Source organism: Vulpes vulpes, chromosome 3, assembly GCF_048418805.1.
Source record: "Vulpes vulpes isolate BD-2025 chromosome 3, VulVul3, whole genome shotgun sequence".
NCBI classification, from domain to species: Eukaryota; Metazoa; Chordata; class Mammalia; order Carnivora; family Canidae; genus Vulpes; species Vulpes vulpes.
In genome coordinates, this window is record NC_132782.1 from 107,460,015 (window position 1) to 107,486,399 (window position 26,385).

At 41.9% G+C, this 26,385-nt stretch overlaps 1 protein-coding gene across 3 annotated transcripts in view; it reads left to right on the plus strand.

Annotated features, from left to right (window-relative positions):
* The window catches only part of GRIN2A (glutamate ionotropic receptor NMDA type subunit 2A), a 402,208-nt gene that overhangs the window by 276,707 nt on the left and 99,116 nt on the right, over positions 1-26,385 (plus strand). For all 3 annotated transcript variants that reach the window (XM_072753877.1, XM_072753875.1, XM_026003101.2), the window contains exon 5: positions 14,635-14,749. In XM_072753877.1, coding sequence (XP_072609978.1) covers positions 14,635-14,749 — 115 coding nt within the window. The remainder of the gene's footprint in view (positions 1-14,634; positions 14,750-26,385) is intronic.

Sequence of the window (26,385 nt, forward strand, 5' to 3'; positions counted from 1 at the left end):
TGCTTTCCCAGTGGAAGGAAGTGTAGGAGCAGAAGCCAAGAAGTGGGAAATCACAAGGACATGATGAGTTGTTTGGGTTTGCTCCAATGCAGGATATGTAAAGAACAGTTTTAGGAAGTAAGGTTGGAAGTTAAATTTGGCTAAGGAGCATGAATTTTATTTCTGGACAATAGGGAACCATTTTAGGCTTTTGAGCAGAGTTTTACATAATCAGGACCAAAGCTTAGGAACATTTATCTGGCAGGTAGACTTATTTTGAGTGTGGGGATGATAACACAGGGAATCTGGGGGCCAGGTAAGATGTTATAAAGGTCCGGCTTGGAACAGAGTGAGTACTGCTTTGGGTGTTCTGGTGGTAAGCAACAGAAGTGAACTCTGACTCCCTTAATTTAATCAATAGTAGGCAATAAAGAAGGAATAATAGAAAACATGTCGGGGCTTGACTGGGATATCTTAACAAATCAAAGCAAAAGTTGAGCGGCCCAGCTTTGGAAAGGTCAGAAGGTGAGGCACAGTCATTGATGGAGGAAAGTTACTATTGTCCTAGGTCTGATGAATAATTCCCAGTCTCTGTCTTACCTATCAGTCTTCAAGTTCTTAGGAGAGAGAGTGTGGTGGATCCAGCTTGGGAAGGGGCACCCCCTTCTCCCACCAGACCTATTTTTTATATCTGAAGGAAGAATAAACATTCAGGTTTATATAGAGGAGGCCTTTCCCAAAGAAGAGGACTTATTGCATACCAATAAGCCACCATAGGAGAAGAGCCCGGGTTTTGCTAGGGGAAGGAACATGAAAATTCTTAAGTTTGAAACTAGAACAGAGTTCAAATGAATGGTCCACAGATGTGTTTTATTTCACTTAAAATACTGTTTTTAAATGAATTTGATTACCTCTAGCTGGGATTTTCACTGCTCTCAATAGATAATCTTGTACCTGGCCCATTTTACTCATGGATTTTTACCTGCCCTATCCTAGAAAGCATGAGGGTTTGTGATTCCTCCTGAGAACTCAACTTGTTGTTTGCCCTGGAAAAAAAAAGTAGAAATGGGATAATGGAAGACTAACCAGTATTCTGACAATTAGATCTTCCACTAATACTGCTATGGCATCAGGGACATCAGCTACAAATATATTAACACTTGTTGTAATTATTTATGTTAGTATAATTACTTCCTGATAATGATTATTTGTTTTTCCCTAAACTCTAAGTGACTTTGGTGAAAGGACCACAAGTTTTTTACTTATCATCTTATCTCCTGCATGTTGCTGGCATATAGTAGGTACTTAACCAATCAACCAATAATAGGTACTCAAGCAATATTTATTTGAACTGATGGTTCAACAAATGTGTTGGCTAAGAAAATGGATTTGAAGCATTTCAATAGGTATGCTTTTGAGATATTGCTCTGAATTGATGGTCTGTAACTTATGGTCCAAGTTTTAACACTGAATGTGCCATGCCCCAGGAAACCCCTCTGTGCTGGGAAAAGTGAGATAATTGTTCACATTACTTATGGAAGTCAGTCAAGAAATGTGTTCATGTTAGGCCCTCATTGCACTCTTCATAGTCCTGCCCTGAAAGTTCTCAGTTACACTGTGTGGGTGCTATGCTCTGCATGTTTGTGTCCTCCCAAAAATCATATGTCAAAACCCTAATCCCCAATGTGATGTGATTCAGAGGTAAGTTGGAGGGGAAGTCTTAGAATCATACCTCACCTGATGGAATAAGTGATCTTAGAAGAAGAGACAGAGACCAGAGTATGCTGTCCCTCACTGACACATGAGGACATGATGAGAAGATGGCGATTCATAAACAGGAAGCAGGCTTTCACCAGATGCCAAATCTACCAGGGTTCCATCTTGGATTTCCAGCCTTCAGAGCTGTGAGAAACAAATTCTCATCGTTTAAGCCACTCAACTTAGGTAGTGTGTTATAGCAGGAACAGCAGGCTAAGACAGTGGTGTTACCCCCCATCTGACATGGGACTGAGCTGAATCTCAGAGGCCTTGCTTGTGGGGACAGTGCCAGTAATGGTAGATTTAAAACTCAACCCCAGTTTATCTCCTACACCTGCTCTTCTGTCTACCTGACAATGTTCTAAGAGTTCAGAGTCCTGGGTTATGAAATCTTGTCTTCAGGAAGGTTCTAGTCTAGCATAGGTGGTGAAGTCATGCAGGTTATGATTAACACCAGCCTGGGAATTTCCCTTCACATCACATTCATCAAAGATTTTCTCCTATTTTTCTAGAAGGTGGTAGTATAGGGTTGTATTAGCCAGGGTCCTCCAGAGAAACAAAACCAAGAAGCTATAAAGTAAGAGGTTTATTACGATGGACTAACTCACATGAATATGGAGCTGAGGGGTTCCATGATCTGCTGTCTGCAAGCTGGAGGCTCAGAAAAGCCAGTGGTGTGGTTTGTGGTGCCAGTTCATCTCCAAATGTCTGAGAAGCAGGCATGTAGATCCCTGAAGGCAGGTGAAAATGCACATCCAAGCTCAAGCAAAGACAACAGATTCCCCATCCTCTGCTTTTTTATTCAATTCAGACTCTCTCGATGGATTGGATGGTGCCCACCACACTGGTGAGGGCAGTCTTATTTATTTACTCTACCAACTTGAATGCTAACCTTACATCCTTACTGCCATATTCAAAAGTATTGTTTTACCTGCTCTCTGGGCATCCCTTAGCCCAGTCACATAAAATTAACCCTCACAAAGATCTTCTGAAATAGATGTCTTTAAAAAAGTCATTCCAAGTGGTTGGGACAACACATAAATAATGGAGGTCCTCCAAGAGGGGAGCATACTACTTGAACAATTGGGTTGAGAGCTGAGAGAGGGTGTATCTGATTTGGAGGTGTCAGGGAAGACTTTGTCGAGGGGATGTTATTTGAGTTGGTCTTGAAGGGTGGCCAGTATACATGGTGGTGGTGGGGGGGGGGGAGATGAGAAGGAATTATAGCCACCGAATATTGTGTGGACAAAGACATATGGCCTGGCTTATTGTCACCATTCAGTCCTGGATTTGGTGTTAAGTGGGGAAAACGTGGTCCTGGGGTGAAGATTAATACACTGCTTTGTGAATCGAGTCAATAACTATTGAGTATGCTGTGCCCGACAGCATGGCGCTAGATAAACATGAATGACTGAAGCCAAGACCTGCTCTCTGCTTTTGTTGAGACCAAATGTATGAGTGTGAATTTTTTAGGGAACAGTCAGGGTTGATGTATTGCTAAGGGCTATAACAGGAGGTGTGGATTAAAATGAACTAAGGGGGGATCCCTGGGTGGCTCAGCGGTTTGGCGCCTGCCTTTGACCCAGGGCGTGATCCTGGAGTCTCGGGATCGAGTCCTGCGTTGGGCTCCCAGCGTGGAGCCTGCTTCTCCCTCCTCCTGTGTCTCTGCCTCTTTCTCTCTTTCTGTGTCTATCATAAATAAAAATAAATAAATCTTTTAAAAAATGAACTAAGGAAGGAAAGACCAATGGGAGAAATAGAGCTTGATACTTAGCTTTACCCTGCCCCAGGAAGTCTTGTGTTTAGTTTAAAGATAGTGGAGAGGGAAGATATTTTGAGCGAGAGGAACAGCATATACTGCAAGAGGGGAGTAGGCCCAAATGCATTGTGTACTGGGAGGGGAATCAGGAGAGGATCAAATACTGTGAAGCTAGGAGGGAAACAAAGAAATATATAGTACTATGCCCATTCTTTTGAGAGAAAGTTAACTGAGATGCAGAGAGGCCAACTAGGAACTGGTGAAACTTAATTCAAAGGATTTGGACTCTATTTTGGTTCAGATAGTCACTATAGCACCTAAACCAGTCAGGATCAATTTTGTTTTCAAGTGACAGAAAGCCCAAAACATAAAAGTGGCTTCAATGGGATAGCCATTGAATGAATTGCCTCTCTTGTAAATGAAATCCAGAGGTATCCCTAACACATTTCCTTTCCCAAGGAACATCTCTCCCTCTCATCCCAATACTTGTAAGCATCGAAACTATCAGCCTATTTATTCAACCCATAGCCCTGGCTGTACGACTAACAGCCAACATCACTGCAGGCCGCCTATTAATTCACCTTATTGGAGGAGCTACTCACACCTTAATAAATATTAGCACTACCACAGCTCTTATTACCTTTATTATTTTAATCCTATTAACCATTCTTGAATTCACTGTAGTCTTAATTCAAGCCTACATCTTCACCCTATTAGTAAGTTTATATCTACATGATAACACCTAATGACCCACCAAACTCGCGCATATCATATAGTTAATCCAAGTCCATGACCACTGACAGGAGCTCTCTCAGCCCTTCTTATAACATCATAAGCCTAATCATATGATTTCACTTCAACTCAATAACCCGACTAGCACTAGGAATAACAACCAACACACTAACTATATATCAATGATGACGAGATGTCGTCCAAAAAAGTACGTTCCAAGGACATCATACTCCCATTGTCCAAAGAGGACTGCGTTACAGAATTTTATTTATTGTATCAGAAATATTCTTCTTTGTAGGATTCTTCTGATTTTTTACCACTCCAGTTTAGCTCCAACCCCTGAACTCAGGGGTTGTGGGCCGCTTATAGGCATTATCCCCAGGACTTGCCTGGTGTTGCATTATGTCAGGGACCCAGGCTTCTCTGCCTTGTGGCTTTGCCATGGCTAACCAGTGGCTTCCACCTCACAGTCCAAACTGGCTGCTAGTGCTCCTGCCATCATGTCTGCATTGCAACCAGCAGGAAGGAAGAAGGAGCAAAGAAGGGTTCATTCCCTCCGTATACATTTTAAATATCATGCTTTCCTCCTTGCCTTTGGCCAGAACATAGCTACATGATCATGCTTAGCTACATGGAGGGCTGGAAAATGTAAACTTTATTATAGAAGACTATGTGCACAGCTAAAAATGGGGGTTTCTGATTACTAAAGTGGGAGAGAAGCAAGGATATTTTTTTTGAGAAGCGGGGATATTGAAGAACAACCAGAAAGTCTGACACCCTGCGTGGCCTTTGGCACCATCATAGAATCCTCCGAGCCTCTGTTCTTTCTCTGTAAAATGGAATAATGCACATTTAGTTCTTCAGGTAAAAATTCAGGTAGCATATGGAAAGTATCTGGTCCAGCATTTAATACCTATTCGGTGCTAAATATGTTTTCATCCCCCCCCCTCCCCACTTTTAAAGGTCATTGTTATTACATATCTGGGGAGGTAGAACAACAGCTTCTGCTGAGTTGAAGACCAGGGTCTTCGTGTGCTACAGTGTGGAGGAACAGTTTCTTAAGTGTTTTCTGGCTTGTTGGTTTAATTGATTGATATGAGTGGTAGAATTTTTTTCCCAATAATAATTTATAAGGAAGTGCAGTGTATGGGTGACTCAGGCAGAGGTGGGAATCCTAGAAGCCCACAGGCTCCCCCCACCCCCAGTCTTTCTCCTCTGTCTTTGAGTTCCCTCATCCATCGGATCCCCAGGTAGACGCCCACTGGACAGACAGATAAAGTAGAGCTCATTGTCAGAGAGTGAGAAAATAGGACAGAACCCAGACCTTTCGTTCCCTCAGTAGGCAGGTAATGAGCATCTGCTTTATGCCAGGAACAGTTCCCAGTTCTGGAATGGGGTGCAGCTGAGAACAAGAGACAAATGCTTTGTCCTTATGGGGCCTATATTCCAGAGTTGGGGGTATCCAGAAATTCTTGGATAAAATCGCACTTTGAATTGATTCACATCATCTCATTCTACATATTGCGTTTGGGGGTTGGGGGTGGTGAGGAGGCAACTCCCGTGTATACTGCCTGTTTGAGATCCTGAATAGTGTGACTGCATAGACACAGGTGATCGAGTGAGCTCATGGAAACTGCTTGTCGCATTACCTGTTGTTTTATTTCCTTTGGCTCTCTTGGAATAGATGCTCGTGACATGAGATGGCTCCATTAACCCTGTGCCAGCAATTCCAAACGGTTAGGCGAGGCAGAGCCATTAGAAGTTATGGTGATATATTTGGTGCTATGTCGGTGGTGGTGTATGATACAATTCAGGGGCAGCCCGGGTGGCTCAGTGATTCAGCACTGCCTTCAGCCCAGGGCCTAATCCTGGAGGCCAGGGTTTGAGTCCCACATCGGGCTCCCTGCATGGAGCCTGCTTCTCCCTCTGCCTGTGTCTCTGCCTCTCTCTCTCTCTCTCTCTCTCTCTCTCTCTCTCTGTGTGTGTGTCTCATGAATAAATAAATAAAATCTTTAAAAAAAATACTATTCAGGATTTCAGAAACTTCCAGAACCCCACCAGGTTCGTGAGAGAAGTACACATATAAGGAACAAAAGCACACGTGGGATTCTGAGAACCACTCTATTAGTGGACACTCGGGCTTCCAAAAACTCCTGATAAAGTATAATTAGGGCATGCCTCTTAGATCCTACTCTCTATTTCCTGCTCCCAGTGTAATCCTTGGCAAGATGATTCAAGTATGCTGTCTGGCAATGAGGACAGAGGGAATGGTCATATTCACAGAAAAAGCTTTGCCCTCACTTACTTACTACCAGTTTTAGACTTAGAGGTTGTGTTACAAAAGACAGCATGTGAGGCATGTCCCCAAAAAGCCACCTTTGGTTCCGATGTGCTCACCAAAGAGAGATGGGGAGCCCAGGTGGTGTGAAGGGAAGGCTGGCAGCTGGGTCACTGTCCTTGCCCCATAGCCTAGCCCAGGGGTACTGTGGGCGCTGAGCCATTGGACTAGCTTCTCCTTTTTCCTGAGGTGTAAGGGCCCACGGGAGCACATCACTTCCCTTGGACAACTGGGATTAGCAACCAAAATAGTCCTCCAGCATCTAAAAGATGAAAGCCATTTAATCTCAAATTTTCAGAGGAAAAAAGATAAATATGTGAAACTGTAACAACTCCTATTACCCCTGCCACCATCACTTATTACGTGCCAAACACTCTGCTGCCCATGGCGCTCATGTTACCCCGATACATTCCATCTAAGTTTACCCCTATAATTACACAGTGGCATGGCTATTACAACCTTGTTCTTACAAAGGAGGAGACAGATGCTCTGAGAATTTAGGATACTTACCTGTGATTGAAAGCAACAGCAGAGCATTCTAACCCAGGCTGATTCCAGACTAAACAGTTGCTTCGCAGACTCGCCCTGGTCAGGCTGTTGCATAGGACATAAGCCTTAAATGCACAAGGTCTTGGATGCCTGTGTCTGCCATTCATTCATTCCTTTATGCCTGCTTTTCGGTTCGTGCTGCAAACCATACTCCTCTAGGTGTCTTAGAAAAGCAGTGATCAAGACAAAGATCCCTGCCTTTATGGAACTTACCGTCTCCTGTTCTAATTCTTAAAAATTCAGTAGTGCTCAGTCAAGGCAAGTGACATTATTATTTTTGTAAGGGCCACAGTAGAATTTGAGTTGAAAAAGTAAATACTTCCCTCTTTTTTTTTTTTAAATCCAGATTTTTTTTTTTCCTCCTTGTTTTTCTAAGCCCATTCTAGATGCTACTGGCCTAGAATATATGGTGATCTGTGTGTTGGAGTGATTACATTTCTTTCTGTCCTGACATTTAAGTTGTAGCTCTGCCCTCATGCCTTTGGTAATTGTTCAGGGAAAGTGGGAAAGCATCGATGAGCCTGTGAAATCGAGCACCAGGGCAAAGAGGGAAATACGGTCATCTGGAGGCTTACTGGAAAGAAGTGGTGCACGCGTGCATGCAGGGAAGGGCCAGTGCATGGGTGGGAGCTGGTGAAGCTCCCTGCGTCTGGCCTGACATGGAGAAAGGGTTAATGGAAGATGGGGGAGCCCTCAGACGCTGCATCAGAGTTGATGGGATTCCAAACCACACACTCACTGCGAGGATGCTGCAGAGAGCAAAAAACATTTGCAAAGGATGGGAGTGTCCTGAGGAGTGAAAAGAGGTTCCAGAGAACAGTGACTCTGTTTTCAGAAGCATGTAAATTACATGACAGACGAAGAAGGGTGACACCCAAAGCAGTTCTAGGAGGCACTTAGGCAGCGCGTGACTTGGGGAAAACGAAAACAAAACCCGGGGGGAATGTAGGAAATGGCAAAGCAGATGGGAAATTAACCAAAAATTGAGAAACACTAAGTGGGTTACAGTGGCATTTGTGAGACAGTAAGAGAATTAGAGTCTGAAGGGAAATAGTGAATAATAAATATGTCTCGAGAACATTTCAAATAATCAGATTTTGGAAGTTAAGGGAGACTTATGACTGTAAAGGCAAAAGAGAGAAAATAGAAATCAGAGGGAATGAGACATTTTAAGTGAGAGTTCAAGTCACTTCGGCAGCCTGTATATGGTTGACTTTTGATGGGAGGACAGAGGGACTCTGGAAAGGAGCGCACAAGTGGCCACAATAAGCATGGCCTTAAAAAGACCAGGTTGCGTCTGGGATGGGGTATTAGAAAATACGACAGGCTGGAAACATAGTAAAGAAACAACAACAACAAAAATGCTAGGAAATGCCTGTAAATCTTAGCTACTGTTTATTAGGTGACAGCCATAAACCAGGCATGGTGCCGGGCATTTTTTAGTGTACCATCCCTCGTGCTACCCCTAAACCCGGGAGTTAGGTAATGGTTAGCTGAAACCACATGAGACTGTCTTGATTACTTCATACGGTTTAACCTGATCCATTTTTTAAAAGGAAAGAAATGAAGGCTCAGAGAATTTTGAATATACTGCCCGAAGTGACACAGCCGGGAGCATGGAGCCAGGCTTTGATCCCTGTCCTGTTTTCCACGGCGTGGAAATTGCAATTCATTCTTTTATTCATCAGCACCAGCTGTGTGCCAGGCACTCTCTTTGACACTGGAAATATGATGCTAAACATGGAAGAAGTCCCTGCCTTCATGATGCGTGCTGTCTACTGGTTAAAAACAAAAAAACAAAAAAACAAAAAACCCAAGCCAACGACAGTCAAGAGCAGCTGTCCAACAGGAGTAGAATGCAAGCCTCGTGTCATCTTAAACTTTCTGGCATCACATTAAACAAGTAAAAAGAAGTAGATGAAATTAATTTTAATAATATGTCTTATTTCACCCAAGATGTCTAAAATATTTCAATGTGAAGTCAATATAAAATGATTTATGAGATTTTTTATGTGATTTTTTTTATATGGAGTCTCCAAATCTAGTGTGTATTATGCCCAGGTGGCACATCTCCATTCAGACTAACCAGGTGCTCAATAGCCACATGTAGTTGGCGGCTGCTAGATTAGATTAGGCAGTACAGGTCTGGAGAGAACTTGATAATACAGGCCTAATTTCTTTTGCAGTCATAATTTAGGAAAAATGGCCTGTTTTTCAGTGTTATTTCTGATCCCCTCACATCAGCCATTCACAGGGTACAGAATGCAAATAATAGACAAGTGTTTCTTTCACCTGAACTTAGCTTCATACACCTAAGTAGATACCAAAGGAGTCTTGTACGTGTGTATGTCACATAGTTTACATATTTTCTAGTTTAACGTGATGTACGTCATTGACAATTAAAAAAAAAAACAATTACATGGCTTTACTATCAATGGTTGATAATAACACAGGAGAAAACCCTCTGCAAACCCCTGGAGCCTCCATCCTGCCACATTTTGCCAGCATGCTTTCCTGTATTTATTGCTCCTAATGGAAATATTGAAGATGTAATTTGAAGCTTAACAGCCACCAGAATTTCTAATATTTCATCTGGCCACTAAAAGTTTATAATCCATTTTTGAGAGATAAACAAAACAGTGATAAGATTTTGCTGTTTAATACAAGTACCCAGCAGGTGTTAATGGGGACCAAGCAATGGGGTGTGTAATGGGATTTCCCTAGGTAAAAAATTTTGTTCTGGAGCTAGTTTAAATGGGAGGAAAGTCTGAGAAAATATGGATTGTCATTCCTAGAAATTGGATGGGGGAATTAAGGCAATAGGTGCTTGCATCCTGCCAACTTCACAATGAAATTACTGTTCAGCAAAAAATTCTGTTAGATGACCCCCCCCCCCCATATACACACAAGGGGCTGAAGACTGTCACTAAAAAAAAAAAAACAAGAAAGGAGAAACAAAAAATAATATTAATGTGGAGTATACAGACCTATAGGTCCAGGATATTGAATCTTAAAGGAACACAGACAATGAAGGAGCACATCCATTTAGTGGTTTCCATACTATCTGAAGAGGAGTGATCACATCTAAATAGTCACCTTGCTCATTCCATCTGATTTCACCACAAGATGGGAATGAGTAGAGAAAGTAAAGATGGGGAATTAAAGAAAGGGAGGTTTGAGTAAATTCAACTGGCAAATCAAAAGATCTGGATGCCCAGTGGTACATCCTAGCTCCTTGATTAAAAAGATGACAGTGATGTTCAGGTCACACGACATGTAACCCTGCAGATGGCTCTTGCCAGGGCCACATGTCTATGTCAAAACCAAAGCATTTGCTCTCTGGTCTGCCTTTTCCAAAAAGATAACAAACTGGGTGTTTTTGAACCTTTTGAGAATTGACTGACAATTTGAGTTCATCCGCCTTTGGGTCATTGGGTAGATCCAACCTGAACTCAATCCATCCCAAAGTGTTGGACAGATCAAAACCTGGCTTGATAGCTAACTTGATTCAATAACAACAAGAATAATAAATTAAAAACCTCAGCAAATTGGCTGGCTTAACTCCGGGTTTGGGGTAGCAGATACAGAGACTTGATCACTGATTGCCTATGAGCTCATGTAAAGACTACTCGCTTTGTCTGCAGTGTTTACGTTGAGATTCCGTGAACAGTATTCGATCCTCTTCCATTGTTCTATGCCTTTGGCATTTCGGTTTCCTCCCTGCAGTGCCTCACCACCCCTTATCCCTGGCCATTCACCCGGCCAGCCCATGCTCTTCCACTTTGTTTCCTGATGCCAGCTCTGCCTCTGCAATAGAATTAGCCACTCTATTCTTGATGCTCTTCACCAGCCTACTTAATATATCTCTACTTTTACACCTACTGTTTTTTTAAAAATATTTTATTTATTCTTGAGAGACACAGAGAGAGAGGCAGAGACATAGGCAGAGGGAAAAGCAGGCTTCATGCAGGAAGCCCGATGTGGGACTCGATCCAAGGACTCTGGGATCATGCCCTGAGTCAAAGGCAGACACTCAACCGTTGAGCTACCCAGGTGTCCCTACACCTACTGTTTTGTACTGCAGTTATTGATTGCAGAAATATATTTGTTTATTTTTGTATCATTTTTCCTACCACAGTTCTTTGCACAGGTCATGACGCATAGTAGGTGTATGCAGGTATTTCTATTGGATGGATAGATGGATGAACATATTGACGGATGGATGGATAGATTGATGGATTGGCAGATGGATGGATAGATGGATAGAGGGACAAGATGGATGGGCTCTTGGTTGTAGACGTGGATGGGTGGCACTTCTGGTGATCTATCAACACACTCAACCACCAGACATGAACTCCAGCCTTACAGTGTACCAGACAATGTAACAGGCCTAAAAATAATCACGGGGAACAAAACAAAAAGTCAACTGGGAAAATATCAATAGCCTAATTTAGCCCCCCCCCCCCCATTAATGAAAGCTTAGCAACCATAAACATAAATGTTGGAAGTTGTCCTCTGATGCAGAGAAAGAAGCGTTTTTACTTCTGCCTCTCTTGTCAGCAAATCTATGCATCACTCCTTTATTTAAAATCTTTCATGGATCTCTCTGGCCTTCTGAACAAAATCCAAACCCGTTAGGATGGCATTCAAGGTCCTTTAGGATCTGGCTTCAGGAATCCTCTCCAGACAAATCCCACTGCGCCTCAGCTTACTAAAGCTATTCCCTGCTTTGCCCAGCATGTGTCACGCTGCCGACCTTTGCTGACTCTTCTTTACTCAAGGTGATTCCTTTGCTCAGAGTTCTTTTCTCCTCCTCCTCCTCCTTCTTTTTTCTTTTTTAAAGATTTTACTTTTATTCGTTCATGAAAGACAAAGAGAGAAAGAGAGAGGCAGAGACACAGGCAGAGGGAGAAGCAGACTCCCTGAGGGGAGCCCAATGCGGGACTTGATTCCAGGACCCCTGGATCACACCCTGAGCCAAACGCAGATGCCCAACCACTGAGCCACCCAGGTGCCCCATCTTCTTTTTTTTTAAGTAGGCTTCATGCTCAGCCCTGAGCCCAGTGGAGGGCTTGAGCTCATGACCCTGAGATCAAGACCTGAGCTTATATCAAGAGTTGGACCCTTAGCTGACTGAGTCACCCATGTGCCCGTCTCCCACCTCTTCTTAATGCTTTCACTTTTCAAGATTTCCCAGGAAGCCCCCCCCACCCCAAATCCCTTAGGTTGAGTGAGGGGCCTTCTCTGCACTCACTTCTCCCACTTACTGTGTATCTCTGCACCAGCAGCATTCTGTGTGCTGTCATTGTTTATATGCCTGTGTCACTGAGTGATGAAGATGTGGGTAGGAGGGCGGACAGGCACTGGGGTTTTTATTTCTGTATCTATAGGACTCCCCATAGGGCCTGACACATAATAGACATGCAGCAAATAGTTGTTGAATCAACAAAATATCCTCCTAGGAAATGATCACAGATACCGCACATGTACCAAATAGAAGAGTGATTACTCTCTGCTCCTAGAATTGCAGTGGGTTTTTTTTTTTCTGTTTCTTAAACAAACACTTTGCAGAAAACCTGGAGAAAACAAAGATACACAAAAGAGAATAAAAGGTACCTTAATCCTTTTATGCGTAGCAAACCCTATTTTTATCCTCTTCTGCTTGTTTAACATCAGTGAGCATTTTCTCCTCGCCATTAACTTGTCATCAAAGACATGATTTTTTAAAAACTCAAATAGTTCATTGAATGGATACGCATTATTTGTTCTTTGCCTTTTTCCCTGATTTCTTTAACTTCTCCTGGGAGACCTGACTCTCCATCCACAAGACACAGCCTGCACTCTGGCAGTACAGGGGCACACAGTGACCGGTTAGGTCCATATCTCCTTTTTGAAATTGTTTATAGTCTATTTCTCCTCCTTAATATTTTACTTCTTCAGCTGCTTTTGGTGTTAAAGGAGCACAAAGCAAGAAAATGCCACGGTTTTGAGATACCCTGTCTCTCTGGGGGATCTCCGAATATTTCAACGCACCATACTGCATTAATTGAGTACCTGTTAAGTGGTGTATTCCCTTGGAAGTCTCCAACAATATCACCTTTTTCTCAAGCTACGAGGAGATGTGGACTCCCGGGGATCCTCCCTCCCAAATCCTAGGAAGTGAGCTATGCCTTACCTCCCTCCCCATCTGCGTCCAGCCCGCCTCCAGGCAAGGTGGCTTGGAGGAGTGGTGGAGGCAAGAATACCATAAGGCAGGTAAATGTCACGTGCACTGATGTACTAGGCCGATGGTTGACCTTGCGGATGTTATATAAGACAGATGCTGAGGCGTTGTCCTTGTTGCTTCTCTCTCCCCAACCTTCACATCACTACATACCTGCTAAATATTCTCTACTTGGTCCTATTCGTGACGACTTGTACTCTTCCCTTCTCCTCCTCCTCTTTTGGGGCCACAACAGAGCCAAAGCCAACATCAGCTCTGACCTAGATAATAAACATCCCATAACTTACCCCTGCCTGTATCCACGCTGGTCCCCTCCAACCAATTCTCTACACAGCCTTCAGGGCATATTTTGCAAGAAAAGAAAAGTCTGATTGTATTGCTTCCTTAATTAAAACCTTCAGTGTGTTCCTACTGTTTTAAAACAAAGACAAAACTCTTTAACATGGCCTGAGAAGCTTTGCACTATCTCCCCTATTCACTTTCTTAGCCATACAACATCCCACATTCTTCTGTCTCTCTCTGCTTTGGTCTCACTGGCTTGCAGTCAGTCCCTTGTGTGCATTGCCACAGGGCCTTTGCACATGCTTCCTGCTTTGCCTGGAATCTGCTCACGTCTCTTTTTCTAACCCAGCTAATGCTGACTCATCCTTCAGGCGAAGTTGCACTTCCCTGCAGAAGCCTTGCCTGACCCCTCTTTTACTTCCAAATAGCACATCCACCTCACTATTACAACACTTGTCATAGATCTGTAATTAATTAATGCCTGTCCTCTCCTTTAGACTCTAAGCTTCATGAGGAGAGGGATAATATTTGTTTCCTTATTCATCCTCAGCCAAGTTGCTGAGTCCTGGCATGTAGCAAGTGTTTAATAAGCATTAGTGGAATGACTAGTGGCATACCATTTCTTTGAAGTTGCATACCATATGGTTAATGAGCCATCAGCTTCCTTTAGGGAAACTTGTTCAAACTTAACAGAACATGGTTTAAGATCCTCCTGTAGTATCATTTGGACAGAGGTCTATGGATGTGGCAGGACAGAAAGTTTCCATCCCATGTGCTAACTACAGTCAATTGATAACATCTGTGCAGGATGGGAGATTCTGAGGGTGAGCATAGGCCCATGGAAATGAGTGCCTGCCTGGGTACTAATACCCACACAGGTATAGGCCACTTGTCATGAGTGATGATGGCCATGTGAGGCTTTACTTTCTGAGTGTTACACGGATGGTGCCACCCACTCGTCTGACCTCTTTCCTTCTTTCCTAAAATCTTGTCTTTCTCTCTTCCCCTCTCTAGATTTATGGTCAATGTGACATGGGATGGCAAAGACTTGTCCTTCACTGAGGAAGGCTACCAGGTGCACCCCAGGCTGGTAGTGATCGTGCTGAACAAGGACCGAGAATGGGAAAAGGTGAGCATCCTTCTGCATGTACGAAGATGCTGGGGAGGGATGAAAGCATGGGCAACAGAGGTGGTCAACTTACTCCTTTTCCCAATACATTTCCTGCTAAACTGCTCCAGACCCCATCCCACAACCAGAAGCAGGTCATTCTTGGAACGAGATAGACCAAATATCGTAAGGTGTAGCTGGAATGCTTTTTCTGGGTGAACTGTGGTAACTGTGTGCTGATCCTCATGCTGGCTTTTCTAATCTCATTAGGAAGGGTCATTTAAGGACTTAGAATAAATAATTTAAAGACTACAGTTTGGTTCACATTGTTGTAATAGCAACACTATATAGCAGTGATCACACCAGTTTGCCTAAACCCCATATTAAGTACCCTATTTACACATTTGGCCATAGAGATGAAGCCCTGTATTTTCATTTACATAGTCATTCATTTAAAGTCAACTAATTTCCAGGACATAAGTGTATCACTTCTGTAAATCAAAGGTTGGAGAGGGAGGTTCTGTTGTTTGTGAAGTACACTGTCTAGCTACATGTGTATTAATTATTAAAAATATAAAACAAAGCTCTGCAGGAAAAAAATCATCACACATCCCACCCAAGCCGTGTCCTGAGTCAGACAGGGGAGACGTCACAGGCGATTTACAGATGACCCCACATGAAGGATGACAACATCTGCCCCACTTGCCCTCTCTCCCACCAAATCCCAAATTAGTCACCACACTATCACATACAGAGCAGAATAAAAGATATCAAAAGGAAGCCTGGGTCGCTATCTTGTCTTTTTTGACAAGCAAGGCATGACTTCTAAACTGCTTCAAGCAGCTTGAGATTTCTCTTCACTTTGCACATCAGATGGAGGCTTGAGAGATCCTAGGGGTAGGAAGATGCAGGATGTGGTGTGGGAGCCATACTATAATTAACTAGGATCAGAAGAAAATACTGTGCAAACAGAAGCATTGACTTTGGGGGATCAGTGATAGATTCCTAGAAGGGAAGATGAAGAGAAAGCTTTGGAAAAATTTTTGCCCGCTACACCCAACAGCTACAAAAGAAACTTTCCTTCAAGCGTACTTAGAAACGTCACCAAAGTAGACTATGTTCTGGAGGATAAAACAAGTCTCGATGTATTTAAAAGGACTGAAATAATACAGAATGCATTCTTTGACCACATATTGTTAAAATAAGAGTTAATAATAAAAATAAATCCAGAGAATCCCCAGATGTTTGGAAATTAGTTAAAACTTCTCAAAAAGATTTTACTTATTTATTTATTCATGAGAGACATGGGAGAGAGGCAGAGACATAGGCAGAGGGAGAAGCAGGCTCCCCATGGGGAGCCCAATGCAGAACTCCATCCCAGGATCATGATGACTTGAGCCAAAGGCAGACACTCAACCACTGAGCCACCCAGGTCCCCAAGATAAAACTTCTGAATAGCCCGTGGGTCAAAGAAGAAGTCAAAAGATATTAGCAACTATTTTGAATGAAATAACAATGAAAACACAACATACCAGATTTGAAGAATGAAGTGGAAGATGTACTACAGGGGATGTTTATAGCTTTAAATGCTTATAATTAAACAGGAAAAGTGTAAAGTCAGTGATTTAAACTTCTACATTAAGAAGCTAGAAAAAGAAGAGCAAATTAAACCCAAATGAAATAGAAGGAAGAAAATAATAAACATAAGAGTAAAAATCAAAGTAGAACACAAAATATAGAGAAAATCAACAAAGCCAAAAGATAGTTTCTTTGAAAAGATTAAATTTGTAATTTCTAGCAAGAGTGATCACAGAGAAAGCACAAATACTACTAAAAAATACTAAAAAGTAAGAGGGAATATCACTACAGACATTACAGATACTACAGACAATAAAATGGTAAAAAAAATTATGAATAATGTATCCCAACAAATTCTACAATGTAGATAAAATGGGTATAGTTTTTGAAAAAAAAAAACCTAAAAATTTCCAAAAGACCTAAAAATGAAATAGTCTGAAGTCTCTTTCTAAGCTCGCTAAGAAGTTGAATTCATAACTAAAATCTTTCCCATTTCGTAAACAAGAAAAACTCCTGACCTAGATGGCCTTGATGTGAATTCCATCAGACATTTTAAAAAGAAATAACACCAATCTACATAGTGTTTCAATATATTAGTAATCATAATCCAGCAATATATTAAAAAATAATACACCATGGATAAATGGTACTTATTTTGGGAACACAAGATTTGTTTAACATTCAAAAAATAAATCAATGTAACTTACCATATTAATATAATAAAGGATAAAATTGTATGGTCATGTCATTAGATGCAGAAAAAGCATTTGACAAAATCCAATATATCCATTCATGATAAAGGAGGAAGAATTCTCAATCTGATAAAGGTTATCTATGAAAACCCTATAACTGACATCTCATACAGTGATGAAATGATGAAAATAAATCCACAAACATGCATTAAATTGCTTTTTGATGAATAATTATGACAATGGGGGAAAGGAAAGAAAATTTAAGATTTTATTTATTTATTCATGAGAGACACAGGAAGAGAGAGAGGCAGACACACAGGCAGAGGGAGAAGCAGACTCCCTGTGGGGAGCCTGATGTGGGACTTGATCCCAGGACCCCAGGGTCATGACCTGAGCCGACGGCAGACGCTCAACTACTGAACCACCCAGGTGCCCCAAAAAGATTTACTTATTTATTTTAGAGAGACAGAGAGAGCTTGGGAATGAGCTGTAGGGGAGGGACAGAAGAATAAGGAGAGGCAGAGAGTCTCAAGCAAACTCCACAGTAAGCATGGAGCCCTACACGGGGCTCAATCTCATGACCTTGACATCATGACCTGAGCCAAAACCAAGAGTGAGACACTTAGCTGACTGAGCTACACAGGTACCCTGAAAGTAAATCTTTTTAATAAATGGTGCTATATCAACCAGATATCTATGTAGAAAAAAAAATACCTTGGTCCATAGCTTACATTACACACAAAAATTACTTAAAATAAATTTAGGACCTAAATGTAAAAGCTAAAATTGTAAAATTTCTGGGAGAAAATTTAGGAGGATATTACTGTGATCTGAGAAAGCAGAAGGCAAAACGCATTCAGTGTATAGTAAAAATAACAGACTCCATCAAAATTTAAAAATTTTTAAATTTTGCTCATGTACTGACAGTTGGAAAAGGAAAAGGCAAGCCGTAGATTGGGGAAAAAAATATTAACTCTCTGTGTATATCCCAAAGGGCTCATATTGAGAATATATAAAGAACTACAGAACAATAAAAAGTAAAACAACATAAAAGCAGAAAATTAAGTTAGACACCCAAATGTGCTTACCATCGTTGACCTTCAGAGACATGCAAACTAAAGCCAGAATGATGTATCATTTCACACCTGCTGAATGGCTAAAAATGAAAAAGACTGACAATACGAAGTGTTGGTAAGGATATGGAGCAACCGAATCACTTCTATATGGCTGGTGGAAATGTAAAATTATAACCATTACGGAAAAGTGTTTGGCAGTTTCTCACAAAGTGAAAAACTTACACAAACCTTTCAACCCAGCAATTACATTCCTAGGTATTTACTATAAAGAAATGTAAACATATGCCCCCAAAGTAATATTTGTATAAAAATGTTCATTGCACCTTTATTCATCACAGCAAAACATCAAAAGGAATGCCAATGTCCATCAACAAGGAATGGATAAATAAATTATGGTATATTCATAAAATGGAATGCTGCTCATTAATAAGGAATGAAGTGGTAATACCTAGAACATGGATGAGTTGCCAAAACGTTATGTTGAACAAAAGAAGCCAGGCATAGAGGAATATAGTGCATAATTCCATTTATGTGAAGTTCAAGAAGAGGCAAACCAGTCTATGGGATTAGATACAAGAATAATGGCTGCTTTTGTGGAGGAGGGCAATCAACAGAAAGGGGGCACAGGGAGCTTTCTAGAGTTATGGTAATGTTTCATGAACATTTGTCAAAGTTCATCAAGTTATCACCCAAGATCTGTTTATTTTATTGCATGTCATTACATCTTAATTAAAAACAATTTTGAAACCCTTCAAATTGAGATACCCAGCACAATTAACTACCAGTGTTTACTGAGTTTTTGCATTTAACTCCTGGACATGAATACTAGTTATTGGACACTTACTCTAGTTCTTCTCTAGGTGATATATCCCAGCACTGAATTATACTTCATTCATTCATCCAACAAATATTTATTCAGTGCCTACTGTATGCCAGGCACTATTCTTGATGCTTGGAATCCATCAGTGAACAAAAAAATAATTTCTGTACTCATGAAACTTAGATTCTAGTCTGTATGTACAGGAGGGTGGGGTAGGAGTCTGTGCCTTGAGTGATGCTTGAGGAAAGCTTTGGGTTCTATTAACTGGCATCTGATATACCCTGTGGCCCACCTCCCCATCACAGAGCTGGGCTCCTTTGTGCATCTGGGACACTGAACATGCTGGTTTTGTTTTGTTTTGTTTAATGTGTAATGTTTTCCTGTACCCGCACCTTCTTTTATCCATCCTTCAACTTCTGGATTTTCTTTCTTACAAAGGCAAAGCCAAATGCAAATTACTTTTTTCCTGTTCTTAATAGGAGGTAGGGAATGTGGGCCTTTTCTGCCTTATGGTGTTGCCTTTTGAGGTTATTTTTCAGCTGTTTGAAGTTATACAACCTGAGGATCACTTGTGGAGCTGTGAAATTGTTCTCCTTGGCTGGATTTCACCAGTCCTGGGTCAGACTTGGCTCACACCTGTGAATTGTCAGTGCTGCCTTTGGATCTAGCTCATTTGCCAGGGAGCCTGTCTATAGGGAGACCACTGCCTCGCAGGTGATAACATTGCACAAAAGAAAGCTGCCCCTGACATCCTCTGCTTCCAGAAACAGAAAATGGCCTTTTAATATTTTGTGTGTCCTCCTTCAAATTCTTGTTGAAATACAACAATTTCTCAAATAGGCAGCTCAGGGAATTACTGCCGAATTGAGCTTAGAATGTACAAATGCTTCCTGTAGTTGGTCTATGCTCTTGGCACTCAGGGGATCAGGTGCTTCAGAAAAAACTCCTTGTGCTTCTGTCTTAAAGAAAGAGGAAGGCAGTGGAGCAGGTAAATACCAGTCATGTTATCCTTAAGCCTGCCTGCCAGCAGCATCTGAGGTTCAGCAGGTCATCAGAGGGGATGGCCTACGGAAGGAGGGAGCTGTTATCTTGGGGCTCAGCTGCCACTTCTTTTTATCTCTGAGGTCATCTCTGGCCTCATTGGAAGCAGCAGCATGTAATGAGGGTGTCTTGGAAATTATGACAAGCTCTTGGAGGGGCATTTGCTTTCTGCTGAGCCCTTGTGTATGGCTGGTATGGATTACTCCAGGGCCAAGACCAATGCGTGCTTGTGTCCAGCAGACATAGAATTCAGTGCTAAGAAGGCTTCCTCTTATAAATCAGGGTTTCCATGTTCTTTGCCTCTCCTTTTCTCTAGTGGTTTTGCTCTGCCTTGGAGCTTGGTGGGCCCAAGGCTTCCCAGGGATGTTTGCAAATAGTACCATGGAAGCAAGGCAATTGACAGCCCAGGCCAGTACAACCAGTACTCCCTGGGCACCAACTCTGTGGCCATCATTCTATCAGGCACTAGGACTTATCCAAGGGTGAGTAGGAAACCATCCTTCTCTTCAAGTGGCTCATAACCAAGCCTTCACTGGGGTGAGAAGGTTGAACCTGACTCAGCCCATTGGGGTAGTCTCCAAGAGGGTAAGGCCTTTGGGCCTAGGGTTTGAGCATAGACAGGATTTCTCCAAATTGAATAATATTCTTATTAATGACCTGAAAAATGCTTTGGAAATAATTCTACTCATCATATTCAGGTTATACTGCTTTAAAATGAAAATATGTATGTGTATATGCACACACATATATACATGTATGTACAGACTAGCTTTAAAATGGAGATAGATTTAGAAAGAGAGACAGAGAGGGAGAGAGAGATTCACAGAAAGATTTTGAAAGCAGTTTTGAATTTTTGACCTCAAGCATAAATAGAACCAAACCCATATATATATTAAAGTTAAATAATCCTTTTGTTTTCTAGAGATGCAGTAATTAAGGATGTTAGCAATGCCCCAGAAGACATGAGAGAGACCCATCATGTCTTCCCAAACCAAAAGTCCTGCTCCCATGCTCTGATGCATCTGCCTCCCCTTTCTCCTCCTCCCTCTGTTTGCATTCTCCTTGATGTCCTTGGTGCCAGCTGCCTCCCACACGGGATGACTCCCAGATCCCTTGCACCAGCCCAGACCTCCGATCTCCACTCTTGCTTGCACAACACCCCCATTCAGAGAGCCCATAGATCTCCACCTTCCTCTTGTCTAAGGTATGGTCATTCTCCTGTGTCCCAGCACAGGCATCTTCACTCTTACCCTCCCAGTACCAAAACCCCTGCCCCCCCTCCCCTCGCTGCATGCCCTCATATTCGGTTGTCATGGGCTTATGCTGTGCTCCCTGATGTCCTTGATCCTTTGAATGTTTTTCTCATTTTGCCAAGGACAACCTCCCTGGATAATCTCAAGTGGGTGGGGCCCTTTCCACTTTATTTCTACAGACCTGTGTACTAACTCCTAAGAGTATCACTTTGCATTGTCATTGTTTGCTTGCATATTTATCTCCGATTAGACCACCAGCCCCACCTGGGAAAAGGTCTGTTCCTTCCATGTTTCTTTAGTCTTGCCATAGGGCTTTGTTTCTAGCATCCAGAAGGGTCTCTGTACAATCTGTTGGTAATGAGGACTTCATATTACAGTCACTATTCATTAGGAGCTACTCTGCACCAAGAACTATTTGAGAATTTCACATGCATGATCTCATTTAGTGGTTCCCACAACTCATCTCAAGGAGGCATTTCTTATTCCTGCCTCACAAACAGAAATTCATGTTAGCATGACCGGTTTCAGATTCCTGCAGCCTAGTATGTAATAGAGGCAGAGTATGAGGAGATCCCTAGGTGGCTCAGCAGTTTAGCACCTGCTTTCAGCGCAGGGAGTGATCCTGGAGACCCGGGATCAAGTCCCGCATCAGGATCCCTGCATGGAGCCTGCTTCTCCCTCTGCCTCTGTGTGTGTGTGTGTGTGTGTGTGTGTGTGTGTGTGTGTGTGTCTTTCATGAGTAAATAAATAAAATCTTTAAAAAAAAAAAAAAAAGAGTATGAGTGGAGGTTGGCCTGACCCCAAAGACTGCATTCCTAATCATATCTTACGGAAAGACTGGCAGTGGGACAGGGATATTTTAGAGGAGAAATTGAGAGTTCTTCCCCCCACACCTTATAGTGACATCCTTTTTCTCATGAGATGCAGCAGATTCCATTCAAAGCCACTGGAACTTGGGGGATAAATATTTATCATACTTCACAGGCCATGGTTTATTCTGGTCTGTAGCAGTTCCATCTTCCAGGATCATACCCTGTCCCTTGTGTCTTGTGCATAATGAAGGAGATGCCTCTTAAAGAATTCCTGGTGTAGATATGATACAGGAGGTCTTTGAAAAAGCTTAGACTGAAGTCTGGAATGTCTAGTTCTGACATGGCATGTCAGTGGGTGATGAGATCTAGGGAGGCTTTCACCAACAGTGGTGTATGCATGGGGTACAATTGTGACATGATGTGATTCCTAATTGTAGATTGCTGTAACTTCCTCTCTTCTAGATCACTGTATTTCAACTACCCCTCTGTCACTTCCCCACCATGTTTAGCCCAGAATGACTCAGTGAGTAGTCTCAAGAACTCATGAGAATGTGCAGAAGATTTCTAGTATGTGTTTGCTTGTGTGTGTGTATTTGCATGTAATATCAATAATCTGCAAACAGGTTCATCCTGCTAAAGGAGTGAAGTATTTATGCAAACATTGTACTTGGCTTCTGCACACACATATTCCAGTGATAATGTGAATGAAGTCTTGGAAGAAAATTAAAATTGAGACACCACTAGTAAATGACTAATCGATAGAACAATTGTGTGCATTGCTGAAAGTGAAGAGCATGGTTTACACATACTACAAGGAGGGAGAAGGACATTCTGGCTTCTTCTATGTGCTCACTTTGCTTGGAAGACTGTGGCAGCCCATTGATGAAGCCATGCACTCTGGCCATGACTAGCCCTGAGAGAGCACTGTTCTCAGATTTTCAGTGTTCTCTTACCATTCAATTTTTGGTGCTCAAAAGCTGAGACTCAGTATCTGTAGAATGGATGTAAGAATGGATGGAAAGAGTGGTTTTCATGAACTTTCCCATACGAGGAGCATTTTTTAGTGTTGGCTAGTCATTCAGGTATAGTTCATGGGGCTCCCTGTATCAGAATCACTGTGGGAAAGATGTGGAGGTCTTATCCCTACTTTAAACCTACAGAATGATCATTTCCGATTCTGCTTTTTTCACAAGCTCTCCTCATGATTCTCATGCCCCTGAAAGACCTAGAAGCACAGCTTTAGGGCATAGATCTACTCTTTGTGACCCTGAAAAAATGGTTTTATCTATGTCATCCTAGTTATTAGGACTCTCTGCTTCTTAGTCTTTGCACTTCTTTCTTCCTTTGGAATACAATATTTAGTGGCAAAGCCTAAGAGAAAAGGAAATAAGGAGATTTTTGTTGCACCTCGAGTAATCTCTGATGAGACTGTACCAATGTCAAAGAAAATGTTGTTTAATAATGTAGATCAGTTCCTGTCACCTGGTATATTCTCCATAACTGTTGTTATTAAATGATTTATTTTTCTGTTAAATCTGTCCTGCATAAACAGAGGTGGTTGGATTTGGGGTGCATAACCCTTATTCATTCACACATGTACTCCATCAAACAAGATGTTCAAAATAGCTACTGTGTGCAGGTCATTGTGGAGAGTTGTGGTAACACATGGACCAGTCTTCAAGATACATAGAGTCTAGTAGGGAACTAGGGATTACTCATAACCACAAGACAGTGTGATATGTGCCACAAAAGATGTTTTGATAAAACTCTATCATATTTAGAGAAGATATGCATTATGTATAGGCAGAAAGATTGAGGGCATCTGTACAGAGGACTTCTCATTTGAACAAGTGTCAGAGAATAAGCATGATATGGACTTCTGAATATATGTAGGAGGCCATTCCATGCAGAAGGAACATTGTAAATGCAAGCCCAGTAACAAGGAGTTCAATGTGTTTGAAATAGCTTGCGTGGTAGGCAACATTCTAAGGTAAGGAACATTCTAATGTTCCAACATTCAACATTCTAATGTGTTTGAAATAGCTTGCATGGTAGGGGGTCAATGCCCCTTGGCCCCCTGTAATCTTTCCCTCCTGGAGGGTGTGTGGATATGATGAGATAGGTCTTCCATCATTGTTATGTTAGGGAGCCAAAGGGGTTGTCAGCTGATTTTGAGTTCATCAAGAGAGAGATGATCAGGCTGGGCCTAATGTCATCACATGAGCCTTTTTAAAAGTAGAGACTTTTCTGCAACAGCAGAAGAAGCCAGACAGATTCTAGCACAGTTGAGGATTGAGAGGCCACGTGACAAAGCCTGTGGGGGGCCTCTGGGAGCTGAGCTTTGTCCCTGGCCAGCAGCCAGCAAGGAAGCAAGGTCTTCAGTCCCACAGCCCTCAGAGAGCTGGACTCGGCCAATGACCTAAACGGCTTTGGAAGTGGATTCTTCCCAGATCCTCCAGCCATGTGTCCAGACTGGTTGACACCTTGATTTTGGCCTTGTGAGACCCCAAGCAGAGAGTCCGGTCAAGCCACACTGGACTTTGGGCCTGCAGAACAGTGTTGGAGGTCGTTTTTTACATGACAACAGAAAATGAATATGTATTGTTGGGAAGAAATGATGAGAAGGAAGCACCGTGCTGGAATGTGAATTCTAGGCTGCAGGACTTTATTCAGTAATTGTTGGAGCACTATTGAAGGAGAAGAAAACAGAAAAATAATGATTAGTAATAGCTAACATTTATTTAGCATTGACGAGGCACCATGCAGGGCGCTAAGCATTCAAATATATAAACTCATCTTGTCCTCACATGGACACTGGAATACAGATGTTGTTACCCTCTTTTATAAATTAGGGAATGAAGCCCAGACAAATTCAATAACTAGCACAGGGTTGCAGAGCCACAGCCTGTTCTCTTAGATGTGAACTCTGTTGCTGCTTTAAAAATGAAGTGGTGATTGGTAGGGATCTTTGGAGAAAATTCTCAGGGGCTGTTTAAATAGCTTGGTTTAAAGGAAGTGTATGAAGAGGACAGTGTCAGTGGGATCTGAAAGGAACCTCAGAAGGCAATTGGAAGCACATAGCATTCACTGGATGATTGGTTGAAAGATTCATAACAGAGCAGAATCAGTCAGATATATATATATTTTTAATTTTTAGGCTCGGGTCTGTCCTTAGGCATTTCTGGATTGAGTATTTCTGGAAGAAATCTGTCATGCCCATTAATGACATTGTTTGTCTTCCTTCTTTCCTTATTCCCCCTTGACCCCTGCTTCTTTTTCTCTCTTTCTTTCCTTTTTACTCCTTTTTAAAAAAGATATTTATTTATCCATAAGAGACAGAGAGAGAAGCAAAGACACAGGCAGAGAAAGAAGTAGGCTCTATTTAGGGAGCCCAGTGTGGAACTCGATCCCGTGACTGCAGGATCATGCCTTGGGCCGAAGGCAGGCGCTCAACTGCTGAGCTGCCTGGGCGTCCCTTTCCTTTTTCCTCCTAAGCCACATCTAAAGTCAAGGGGCCCGTTTGTAAAATGGTTTTGGTGATTCCACTGCCTTAGCAGAATCTGTGTGAAATTTAACTTGTTTCCTTATGTAATGATCATTAAGTTTTTCAAATGATGCGAGCCCTAGAGAGGGAAAGTAAAGCCATCACAGATTTAAAATGATCATCTGACTTCCCTAGAGTCATGCATTGTGGCTATTTTAAATACCTACACAGTACAATATGTTAGGTCACAGTGGGGAAAAGATAGTAGGTCTCTAGCAAATTAACACTTGAAACTGAGGTAAGTGGTACGGTCTCCTTGTATGTGTGTGTGTGTATGCATGTGTGTGTGTTTCTGTTTCTGTCTTGCATTGGTTCTCTCTCTCTTTCTCTCTTTGCATTTGTATCATCAAAACAATTCCCAAAAGAATAGCAGTTAAATCAGTGCTCTCCTGCAAGGCAACATTCTGCTAAAAATTTTCTCGATTTCAGAAGTTAGGGGGAAAAAGCAGTTTACAGACAAGATATCTCTGTGGGAACATGCATTGATGGGAATGTTAATAATAAGGATGTTTGGTGGTGATGATGGTAGTGGTGTTGGTTGATGTGAGGGTCATGATAGTAGCAGGTGCCAATAGTTGAGTTCCTATTATATGATGCAGTTAAATGTTTTCAGGGCATTATCTTGTTTAAATATCACAACATTCTCTGCATTTTATTATATCTAAAAGGGAGCTAATAATAGTACATACCTCATAGGTTGTTGGGAAATTTTAAAAATATGTTTATCTAGTGCCTATAATACTGACTGACACAAAGTAGATGGTCAGTAAATGCCAGCTTCAATTATAATTGGAGTTTCATATCATAGGAGAGAAATAAGAAGCTGCATAGGATAAATGAC